The sequence below is a fragment of the Anser cygnoides genome, unplaced genomic scaffold, assembly GCF_040182565.1.
Source record: "Anser cygnoides isolate HZ-2024a breed goose unplaced genomic scaffold, Taihu_goose_T2T_genome scaffold_52_1, whole genome shotgun sequence".
NCBI lineage: Eukaryota > Metazoa > Chordata > Aves > Anseriformes > Anatidae > Anser > Anser cygnoides.
In genome coordinates, this window is record NW_027103075.1 from 147,674 (window position 1) to 159,840 (window position 12,167).

At 58.0% G+C, this 12,167-nt stretch overlaps 1 protein-coding gene across 1 annotated transcript; it reads left to right on the forward strand.

Annotated features, from left to right (window-relative positions):
* The first annotated feature begins 26 nt into the window (after nt 1-26).
* LOC136789502 (tRNA N6-adenosine threonylcarbamoyltransferase-like) lies at nt 27-11,765 on the forward strand. Its single transcript, XM_066989549.1, is given in 13 exon segments — nt 27-274; nt 1,515-1,540; nt 1,542-1,635; nt 3,995-4,170; nt 4,352-4,378; nt 4,380-4,448; nt 4,528-4,577; nt 5,735-5,813; nt 6,822-6,887; nt 9,207-9,297; nt 9,388-9,463; nt 9,569-9,667; nt 11,675-11,765. Coding segments are annotated over 13 exon segments (1,008 nt in total). The 5' UTR covers nt 27-159; the 3' UTR covers nt 11,715-11,765.
* The last annotated feature ends 402 nt before the right edge of the window (nt 11,766-12,167 follow it).

Sequence of the window (12,167 nt, forward strand, 5' to 3'; positions counted from 1 at the left end):
TACCGGAAGTGAGGCCGCGCGGGCCGGAAGCGGAAGCGCAGCGGCGCGGGGGAGGCGGCGGCGGCGGCGGGAGGAGGAGGGGAGGCGGCGGCGGCGGCGGTGACGTCGGCGGTGACGTCGGCGGTGACGTCGGCGGTGACGTCGGCGGTGACGTCAGCGATGCCGACGGTGCTGGGGCTGGAGGGCTCGGCCAACAAGGTGGGGGCGGGGCTGGTGCGCGACGGGCGCGTGCTCAGCAACCGCCGCGCCACCTACGTCACGCCGCCGGGGCACGGTGAGCGGAAGTGACGTCACGGGGCTCGACCCACCCACCCCCCTGCCCGGGTGACGTCACTCCCCCCCCCCCGTCCCACTCCTAATGACGTCACCGCCCGGGAGCCCCCCCCCCCGTGGCGTCACGCCCCCAGACCCCGCCCCCCGTGACGTCACGGGGACCCCCCATCCATGTGACGTCATGCTCCCTAGGCCCCGCCCCCGTGACGTCACGCCCCTAGACCCCGCCCCCCGTGACGTCACTCCCCCATAGCCCCTCCCCCCGAAGTCGCTTCCCCTCCCCCAGGCCCCTCCCCCCTTATGACATCACCGCGCCCCTCCCCCGATGACATCACTGCCCCCCCACCGCGTGACGTCACCCCCGGAGCCCCTCCCCCGTGACGTCACTCTCCCAGGCCCCGCCCCCTCCGTGCCACCCCCTCCATGCCCCGCCCCCTTTTACCGCCCTCACCCCCCTCCTATGATGTCACCGCCCTCTGTATGATGTCATCGCCCCTCCTATGACGTCATCACCCCCGTCACCACCCCCGGTATGACGTCACCACCCCGATGATGTCATCGCCCTGCCCTATGACATCATCACACACACCCCGGTGACGTCACCGCCCAGCTGCCACCCCCCCAAAACCCTCCCCCCGTCGCCCCTCCCCCTCCATGATCCCTCCCCCCACGACCCCTGACCCCACGTGACCCCGGCACATGACCTCTGACCCCGCGGTGACCCCTGCCCCTGCCGTGACCCCTGCCCCCCTGTGACCTCTCCCCCCCATTCTTCACCCCCAGCCCCCCTGACCCCCTCCCCCCCCGTGACCCCTGACCTCCTCATGACCCCTGACCTCCCCATGACCCCAGCCCATGACCTTTGACCCCCGTGACCCCTGACCCCCCATGACCCCTGACCCCCCAGCCCCCGTGACCTCTTCCCCCCCGTCTTCACCCCCGGCCCGTCTGAGCCCCACCCCCCGCGACCCCTGACCTCCCCATGACCCCTGACCTCCCCGTGACCCCAATGACCCCATCCCATGACCCTTGACCCCCCGTGACCCCTGACCCCTCCCGTGACCCCTACCCTCCCCGTGACCTCTTCCCCCCTAGTCCTCACCCCGCCCCCCCAGCCCCCCGACCCCCAAGGGACCCCCACCCCCCGTGACCCTTGACCTCCCCGTGACCCTTGACCTCCCCGTGACCCTTGACCTCCCCGTGACCCCGCGGTGACCTCTGACCCCTCTCCCCCCCCCCAGGCTTCGCCCCCGGCCCCACGGGGCGGGCACCACCGGGGGGCGGTGCTGGGGCTGGTGGCCGAGGCCCTGCAGGAGGCCGGGCTGCGGCCCCGCGACGTCGACGCCGTCGCCTTCACCCGCGGTCAGTGCCGGGCCTTGGCGGGGCCTTAGCGTGTCCTTAGCGTGTCCTTAGCATGGCCTTAGTGTGTCCTTAACGTGTCCTTAGCGTGTTCTCGGTGTGTCCTTAGCATGGCCTTAACCTGTCCTTAGCATGTCTTTAACGTGTCCTTTGTATGTCGTTAGGTTGTCCTAAGCGTGCCCTTAGCGTGTCCTTAGCATGTCCTTAGCGTGTCTTTAACCTGTCCTTAGCGTGTTCTTAGGTTGTCCTGAGCATGGCCTTAATGTGGCCTTGGCATGTCCTTAGCATGGCCTTAGCATGGCCTTAGCGCGTCCTTAGGATGTTCTTAGCATGGTCTCAACCTGTCCTTAACGTGTCCTTAGCATGTCCTTGGGTTGCCCTAAGCGTGTCCTTAGAGTGTCCTTAGCGTGTCCTTAGCATGGCCTTAACTTGTTGTTACCGTGTCTTTAACGTGTCCTTAGCATGTCGTTAGGTTGTCCTAAGCATGCCCTTAGCGTGTCCTTAGCATGTCCTTAGTGTGTCTTTAACCTGTCCTTAGCATGCCCTTAGCATGTCCTTAACATGGCCTTAGTGTGTCCTTAGCGTGTCTTCAGTGTGTCCCTAGCGTGTCTTTAGCGTGTCCTTAACATGTCCTTAATGTGTCTTTAACATGTCCTTAGGTTGTCCTACACGTGCCCTTAGTGTGTCCTTAACATGGCCTTAGCGTGTCCTTAGCGTGTCCATAGCTTGTCCTTAATGTGTCCTTGGCGTGTCCTTGATGTCTCTTTAACGTGTCCTTTGTATGTCCTGAGGTTGTCCTTAGCATGTCCTTAACATGTCCTCAGTGTGTCCTTTGCGTGTCCTTAGCATGGCCTTAACCTGTCCTTACCGTGTCTTTAACGTGTCCTTAGCATGTCGTTAGGCTGTCCTAAGCATGTCCTTAGCGTGTCCTTAACGTGGCCTTAGTGTGTCGTTAGCGTGTCTTTAACATGTCCTTAGCATGTTTTTAATGTGTCTTTAACCTGTCCTTAGCGTGTCCTTAGCATGGTCTTACCATGTCTTTAACGTGTCCTTTGTATGTCGTTAGGTTGTCCTAAGCGTGCCCTCAGCGTGTCCTTAGCATGTCTTTAACATGTCCTTAGCATGTTCTTAGCATGACCTTAACTTGTCCTTACCGTGTCTTTAATGTGTTCTTAGCATGTCTTTAGGTTGTTCTAAGCATGTCCTTAACATGGCTTTAGCGTGCCCTTAGTGTGTCCTTAGCGTGTCCTTACTGTGTCCCTCCCGTGCCCATAGTGTATTTTTCATCAGCTCTTAGTGTGTTCTTAGCATGTCCCTGCTCACACCGACCTCAGGGCGTGCCCGTAGCGTGTCCTTAATCCACCCTTAGCGTGTCCTTAGGGTGTTCTCCCTCCCAACGACCTCCTTAGCATGCCCGTAGCGTGTCCTTAATCCATCCTTAGCGTGTTCTTAGTGTGTTCTCCCTCCCAACAACATCCTTAGCGTGTCCTTAGCCTCCCCTTAGCATGTCCTTAGCGTGTTCTACCTCCCAACGACCTCCTTAGTGTGTCCTTAACCTCCCTTAGCGTGTTCTTAGTGTGTTCTCCCTCCCAACGACCTCCTTAGCGTGTCCTTAGCGTGTTCTTAATCCACCCTTAGCGTGTCCTTAGCGTGTTCTCCCTCCCAACGACCTCCTTAGCGTGTCCTTAGCCTTCCTTTAGCGTGTCCTTAGCGTGTTCTCCCAACAACCCTTTAGCTTGTCCTTAGCGTGTCTTTAGCATGTCCTTAGCATGTTCTTAGCGTGTTCTCCCTCCCAATGGCCTCCTTAGCGTGTCCGTAGCGTGTCCTTAATCCACCCTTAATGTGTCCTTAGCGTGTTCTCCCTCGCAACGACCTCCTTACCGTGCCCTTAGCGTGTTCTTAATCCACCCTTAGCATGTCCTTAGCGTGTTCTCCCTCCCAACGACCTCCTTAGCATGTCCTTAGCGTGTCCTTAACCTCCCCTTAGCGTGTTCTTAGCGTGTTCTCCCTCCCAATGACCCCTTTAACGTGTCCTTAGTGTGTCTTTAACATGTCCTTAGCGTGTCCTTAGAGTGTTCTCCCTCCCAACGACCTCCTTAGCGTGTCCTTAGCATGTCGTTAGCCTCCCCTTAGTGTGTCCTTAGCGTGTTCTCCCTCCCAACGACCTCCTTAGCGTGTCCTTAACCTCCCCTTAGCGTGTCCTTAGCGTGTTCTCCCTCCCAATGACCTCCTTAGCGTGTCCTTAACCTCCCCTTAGCGTGTTCTTAGCGTGTCCAGCGCTTCCCTACAGCTCCTTGCCCTTCGCGCGCCCTTAGCATGTCCTTAGCGTGTCCTTAGCGTGTCGTGCCCCCCCCCCCCGCAGGCCCCGGCATGGGGGCGCCGCTGGCGGTGGTGGCGGTGGTGGCGCGGACGCTGGCGCAGCTCTGGGGGCGGCCCCTGCTGGGCGTCAACCACTGCGTGGGGCACATCGAGATGGGGCGCCTGCTGGCCCGCGCCCGCGACCCCCTCGTGCTCTACGTCAGCGGCGGCAACACCCAGGTACGCCCCCCCCCCGTCGCGATATCGCGCGATATCGGGCAATATCGGGCGATATCGGGCAATATCGGGCAATATCGGGCAATATCGGGCGATATCGGGCGATATCGGCGTTATATCGCGATATGTCGCCATATTATGGGCTACCGCGAGCCATCGTGGCGCCCCCCCCCGCACCCCGCAGGTCATCGCCTTCTCGCGCCGGCGCTACCCGCATCTTCGGCGAGACGCTGGACATCGCCGTGGGCAACTGCCTGGACCGCTTCGCCCGCGCGCTCAAGGTGGGGGGCGTCCCACGCGCGTCCTTGGCGTGGCCTTGGCGTGTCGCACCCGTGTCACACGCGTGTGCGTCCCCCGCAGATCTCCAACGACCCCAGCCCCGGCTACAACATCGAGCAGCTGGCCAAGAGGTGAGCGAGGCGGCCCCAAATGGCCCCAAGTGGGACCAAAATGGGCCAAAATGGACCCAAAATGGCCCAAAACGGGACCCAAATGGGCCAAAATGGTCCAAAATGGACCAGAATGGACCAAAATGGAACAAAATGGACCAAAATGGCCCCAAAATGGACCCAAAATGGACCAAAATGGACCAAAATGGCCCCAAAATGGCCCCAAAATGGACCAAAATGGACCAAAATGGACCCAAGATGGCCCCAAAAAATGGACCAAAATGGACCAGAATGGACCAAAATGGACCCAAGATGGACCCAAAATGGCCCAAAATGGCCCATAATGGCCCAAAATAACCCCAAATGGCCCCAAATGGACCAAAATTGACCCCAAATGGACCAAATTGACCCCAAAATGGCCCAAAATGGTCCAAAATGGCCCAAAATGGACCAAATTGGACCAAAATGGCCCCAAAGTGGACCAAAATGGCCCCAAATGGTCCAAAATGGACCAAAATGGACCCAAAATGGCCCAAAATGGACCCAAAATGGCCCAAAATGCACCAAAATGGTCCAATATGGACCAAAATGGCCCAAAGTGGACCAAAATGGACCAGAATGGACCTAAATGGCCAAAAATGGACCCAAAATGGACCAAAATTGCCCCAAAATGGACCAAAATGACCCAAAATGGACCCAAATGGACCAAAATGTTCCAAAATGGCCCCACATGGACCAAAATGGACCAAAATGCCCCAGAATGCCCCAAAATGGACCAAAATGGCCCAAAATGGACTAAAATGGCACGAAATGGTCCAAAAATGGCCCCAAATGGACCAAAATGGACCCAAACGACCCAAAATGTCCCCACAATGGGCCAAAAATGGACCCAAAATGGCCCAAAATGGCCCAAAATGGACCCAAATGGTCCAAAATGGACCAAAATGGACCAAAATGGACCAAAATTGCCTCAAAATGGACCAAAATTGCCCCAAAATGGACCAAAATGACCCAAAATGGACCAAAATGGACCAAAATGGCCCCAAAATGGACCAAAAATGACCCAAAATGGCCCCAAATGGTCCAATATGGGCCAAAATGGCCCAAAGTGGACCAAAATGGTCCAGAATGGCCCCAAATGGCCCAAAACGGCCCAAAACGGACCCAAAATGGCCGCAGGGGACCAAGCTGGTGGAGCTGCCCTACGTGGTGAAGGGCATGGACGTCTCCTTCTCGGGGCTGCTGTCGCACGTCGAGGTGAGGTCCCCGATGTCCCCAAGGGGTCCCCGATGTCCCCAAAGGTCCCCAAAGACCCCAAAGGTCCCCAAAGACCCCAAAAGGCCCCCAAAGTCCCCAAAAGGGCCGTAGCATCCCCAAAAGGGTGATGACGTCATCAAGACCCCAAAGCCCCCAAGATGTCCCCAACGTCCCCATGAAGACCCCGGTGTCCCTTATAGGGTCCCCGATGTCCCCAAGGGGTCCCTGAAGACCCCAAAAGGCCCCCAAAGTCCCCAAAAGGCCCCCAAAGACCCCAAAAGGTCCCCAAAGACCCCAAAAGGCCGCCAAAGTCCCCCAAAGGCCCCAAAGTCCCCAAAAGGGTGATGACGTCATCAAGACCCCAAAGCCCCCAAGATGTCCCCAACATCCCCACGAAGACCCTGATGATCCCAAGGGGTCCCCGATGTCCCCAAGATGTCCCCGATGTCCCCAAAAGGTCCCCAAATCCCCCAAAAGGCCCCCAAAGTCCCCAAAGGTCCCCAAAGTCCCCAAAAGGGTGATGACGTCATCAAGACCCCAAAGCCCCCAAGATGTCCCCAACATCCCCATGAAGACCCCGATGTCCCTTGTGGGGTCCACGATGTCCCCAAGGGGTCCCCGATGTCCCCAAGGGGTCCCCGATGTCCCCGAAAACCCCAAAATGCCCCCAAAACCCCAAAAGGTCCCCAAAGTCCCCAAGATGTCCCCAAAGACCCCAAAAGGGTGGTGACATCATCAAGACCCCAAAGCCCCCAAGATGTCCCCAACGTCCCCACGAAGACCCCGATGTCCCCAAGAGGTCCCCGATGTCCCCAAGAGGTCCCCAATGTCCCCAAGATGTCCCCAAAGACCCCAAAAGGCCCCCAAAGACCCCAAAAGGCCCCCAAAGTCCCCAAAAGGGGTGATGACGTCATCAAGACCCCAAAACCCCCAAGATGTCCCCAAGGGGACCCCGATGTCCCCGAGGGGCCCCCGGTCACCGTGCCCCGTGTCCCCCCCACCCCAAAGGCGGTGGCCCCCCGGCTCCTGGCCACCGGCGAGGCCACCGCGGAGGACCTCTGCTTCTCCCTGCAGGTAGGGGGCGGTTTTGGGGCAAATTCCAGCGATTTTGGGGTTTTGGGGGGAAGCGGGGGGATATTAAAGGGCCGGGGGGGGGAATTACGGGGTTTTGGGGGGTTTTATGGGGTTTTGGGGTTCGTAAGGGGCTTTTGGGGTCCTCGGGGGGGATTGGGGTGGGTTACGGGGGTTGAGGGAGGTCTTCAGCGGGTTTTGGGGGGAATTTAAGGGGTTTTGGGGTTTTTAAGGGGCTTTTTGAGGCTGTTTGCGGGGTTTTGGGGTTCTTAAGGGTTTTGAGGGGATTTGGGGGGATTTTAAGGGGTTTTGGGGTTCTTAAGGGGCTTTGGGGGTCTTCGGGGGGTTTGGGGTGGATTACGGGGGGTTGAGGGAGGTCGTCAAGGGGTTTTGGGGGGAATTTAAGGGTTTTGGGGTTCTTAAGGGGCTTTGGGGCTGTTTATGGGGTTTTGGGGCTCTTAAGGGGGTTTTAGGGTTTTTAAGGGGATTTGGGGGGATTTCAAGGGGTTTTGGGGTTCTTAAGGGGCTTTGGGGGTCTTCGGGGGGCTTTGGGGTGGATTACGGGGGGTTGAGGGAGGTCGTCAAGGGTTTTGGGGGGAATTTAAGGGGTTTGGGGGTTTTTAGGGGATTTTTGGGGCTGTTTATGGGCTTTTCGGGGCTGTTTTTGGGGTTTCGGGGTTCTTAAGGGGTTTTGAGGGGATTTGGGGGGATTTCAGGGGGTTTGGGGTTCTTAAGGGGCTTTGGGGGTCTTCGGGGGTTTGGGGTGAGTTACGGCGGGTTGAGGGAGGTCGTCAAGGGGTTTTGGGGGGAATTTAAGGGGTTTGGGGGTTTTTAAGGGGCTTTTGGGGGCTGTTTATGGGGTTTTGGGGTTCTTCAGGGGTTTTGAGGGTTTTGGGGGATTTCAAGGGGTTTTGGGGTTCTTAAGGAGCTTTTGGGGTCTTAAGGGGGTTTTGGGGTGGATTACGGGGGGTTGGGGGAGGTCGTCGAGGGGTTTTGGGGGGAATTTAAGGGGTTTTGGGGTTTTTAAGGGGCTTTTGGGGGCTGTTTGCGGGGTTTTGGGGTTCTTCAGGGGTTTTGAGGGGATCGTTCATGAACTTTTGGGGCTCTTTAGTGGGTTTTGGGGGTTCTTGAGGGGTTTTGAGGGTTTCTCAGGGGGGTTTTGGGGCTTGTTAATGGGTTTTGGGTGTTGTTAACGGGTTTTGGGGGGCTTTAGGGGGTTTTGGGGGAAATTCAAGGGGTTTTGGGGGGCTTTTAAGGGATTTTGAGGGTTCTAAAGGGGGTTTTTGAGGGTTCTTAAGTTTTTTTGGGGGCCATTCATGAACTTTTGGGGTTCTTATGGGGGTTTTGGGGGGTTTTAAGGGGATTTGGGGGAATTTTAAGGGATTCTGAGGATTCTTAAAGTGTTTTTGAGGGTTCTTAAGGTTTTTTGGGGGCCATTCATGGACTTTTGGGGTTCTTATGGGGGGTATTTGAGGGGTTTTGAGGAGATTTGGGGGTATTTGGGGGGGTTTTAAGGAGATTTCGGGGAATTTTCAAGGATTTTGAGGGTTCTTAAAGGGGTTTTGAGGGTTCTTAAGGTTTTTTGGGGGTCCATTCGTGGGCTTTTGGGGTTCTTATGGGGGTTTGGGGGGTTTTAAGGAGATTTGGGGGGATTTTAAGGGATTTTGACTATTCTTAAAGGATTTTTGAGGGTTCTTAAGCGGTTTTTTGGGGACGATTCATGGGCTTTTGGGGTTCTTATGGGGGTTTTGGATGTTTTTATGGGGATTTGGGGGACTTTTAAGGGATTCTGAGCATTCTTAAAGGATTTTTGAGGGTTCTTAAGGGTTTTTTGGGGTCCATTCATGGGCTTTTGGGGTTCTTATGGGGGTATTTGAGGGGTTTTGAGGAGATTTGGGGGTATTTGGGGGGTTTTAAGGAGATTTGGGGGAAATTTCAGGGATTTTGAGGGTTCTTAAAGGGGTTTGGAGGGTTCTTAAGGTTTTTTTGGGGGCCATTCATGAGCTTTTGGGGTTCTTATGGGGGTTTTGGAGTATATTGGGGGGGGGTTGGGGGGATATTAAGTGGGTTTGGGGGGATATTGAGTGGGTTTTGGGGGTATGAAGGGGTTGGGTGACCCCACAAGGTTGGGTGACCCCAAAGGGTTGGGTGCCACCAAGGGCTGGGTGACGTCGACGGGGTTGGGTGACGTCAACGGGGTCGGGCGACCCCGTAGGGTCGTGGGTGACCCCGAGGGCCATTGGGTGACCCCAAAGGTCATCGGGTGACCCCTTGGGGACACCGTTGGCCCCTTGGGGACACCGTTGGCCCCGTCGGTGGCAGGAGACGGCGTTCGCCATGCTGGTGGAGGTGACGGAGCGCGCCATGGCCCTGACCCGGGCGCCCGAGCTGCTGCTGGTGGGCGGGGTCGGCTGTGAGTTGGGGACACTGGGGGGGGAGGGGACACGGGGGGGGGGGAGGGGACACGGGGGGAGGGGACACGGCCACCTCGATGTCCCCGCAGGCAACCAGCGCCTCCAGGAGATGCTGCAGGAGATGTGCGCCGCCCGCGGGGCCCGGCTCTGCGCCAGCGACGAGAGGTGGGGACGCGTTGGGGACACTTGGGGACACTTTGGGGACGCCGGGGACGCGTGGGGACACGTTGGGGATGCGTTGGGGACACGGTGGCGGCCGCCCGTCCCCAGGTTCTGCGTGGACAACGGCGCCATGATCGCCCAGGCCGGCTGGGAGATGCTGCGGACGGGGCAGGTGACCGACATCGCCCGCTCCGGGGTCACCCAGAGGTGGGGGCGTCTGCGGGGACATTGTCGGGGACGTCGGGGGCGTGGGGGACATGGGGGCGTCGGGGGTGTTGGGGACATCGGGGATGTCGGGGGCGTCGGGGGTGTTGGGGACATCGGGGACGTTGGGGATGTTGGGGACATCGGGGACGTTGGGGATGTTGGGGACATCGGGGACGTGGGGGGTGTTGGGGGTGTTGGGGACACCAAGGGCATTGGGGACATGGAGGACCCTGGGGACATGGGGGACCTTGGGGACATCGGGGACGTGGGGGGCGTTGGGGACATTGGGGACATCGGGGACGTCAGGGACATCGGGGACGTTGGGGGTGTTGGGGGTGTTGGGGGCGTCGAGGACCTTGGGGACATGGGGGACCTTGGGGACATGGGGGACCTTGGGGACATGGGGGACGTTGGGGACACCGAGGGCATTGGGGACATCGGGGATCTTGGGGACATGGGGGACCTTGGGGACATCAGGGACGTTGGGGACATCGGGGACGTTGGGGACACCAAGGGCATTGGGGACATGGGGGACCTTGGGGACATGGGGGACATTGGGGACACCGAGGGCATTGGGGACATGGGGGACCTTGGGGACATCGGGGACGTTGGGGACATCGGGGACATTGGGGACACCGAGGGCATTGGGGACATGGGGGATCTTGGGGACATCGGGGACGTGGGGGCGTTGGGGACATCGAGGACCTTGGGGACATCGGGGACATGGGGGACGTTGGGGACACCGAGGGCATTGGGGACATTGGGGATCTTGGGGACATCGGGGACCTTGGGGACATGGGGGGCGTTGGGGACGTTGGGGACGTTGGGGACATCAAGGATGTTGGGGATGGGGACATGGGGGACCTTGGGGACATTGAGGGACGTTGGGGACGGCGGGGGTGTTGGGGACACCGAGGGGACCCGAGGGGTGGGGACACTGTGGTGACGATGACGCGGCGACGGTGACACGATGACAATGACACGGTGACAATGACACGATGACAATGACAAGTGACCCAATGACAATGACACGACGACAATGACATGGTGACAATGATGATGCGATGACAACTCAGTGACAATGACGATGACAATGACGTGGTGACAATGACAAGTGACACGATGACAACGATGACACAGTGATGACTCAATGACAATGAGGTGGTGACAATGACAATGACGTAATGACAATGACACAGTGACTATGGTGACGTGGTGACAATGGTGATGACAATGACAATGACGCGATGACAATGACGCGATGACAATGACGATGACACGGTGCCAATGACATGGTGCCAATGACATGGTGACAATGACATGGTGACAATGACACGGTGACAGTGACGATGACACAATGACAATGTCGCGATGACAATGACGTGGTGACAATGACGATGACACAATGACAATGACGGTGACAATGACAATGATGTGATGACAATGACGCGGTGACAATGCCAATGACATGATGACAGTGCCAATGACACGGTGCCAATGACAATGACACGATGACAATGACACGGTGACAATGACACGGTGACAGTGATGACAATGCCAATGACGCGATGACAATGACGATGACACGGTGACGATGACGGTGACGACACGGTGACAACGACACGGTGACAATGACGATGACGATGACGGTGACACGGTGACAACAACACGGTGACAATGACACGGTGACAATGACAATGACGATGACAATGACACGGTGACAATGATACGGTGACAATGACAATGACGTGATGACAATGACGATGACGATGACAATGACATGGTGACAATGACGCGGTGACAATGACAATGACGTGATGACAATGACGATGACAATGACGCAATGACAATGACGATGACAATGACACGGTGACAATGACACAGTGACAATGACAATGACGCGATGACAATGACGGTGACACGGTGACAATGACGATGACAATGACGCGGGTGACAATGCCGGTGACAATGCCGACGGCGCCGCGCTGACACCGCCCCCGCCCCCAGGTACCGCACGGACGAGGTGGAGGTGACGTGGCGGGACTGAGCCGGCCCCGCCCCCGCTGGCCCCGCCCCCCAACAAGGCTCCGCCCCCAGCCCCGCCTGCGTCCGCCTCTTCCGTGGCACCTTGGGGACACCGGGGGACGTTTTGGGGACGCCGGGGGGGGGGGACATTTAGGGGTGGTGGGGACCCCCGGGGACACCTGGGGGCGCTTTGGGGACACTTTGGGGTCATTGGGGACATTTTGGGGACATTTGGGGACACTTCGGGGACATTTTGGGGACCCTTAGGGGACTTTGGGGACATTTTGGGGACATTTGGGGACCCCAAAGGGACCCAAAAGGCCCCAAAATGGCTCCCAAAATGGCCCCAAAATGGCCCCAAATGGACCCAAAATGGACCCAATGGCCCCAAAATGGCCTCAACAGCCCCAAAATGGCCCCAAGATGGCCCCAAATGGCTCCCAAAATGGCCCCAAGGGCCCCATTGCCCCCATTG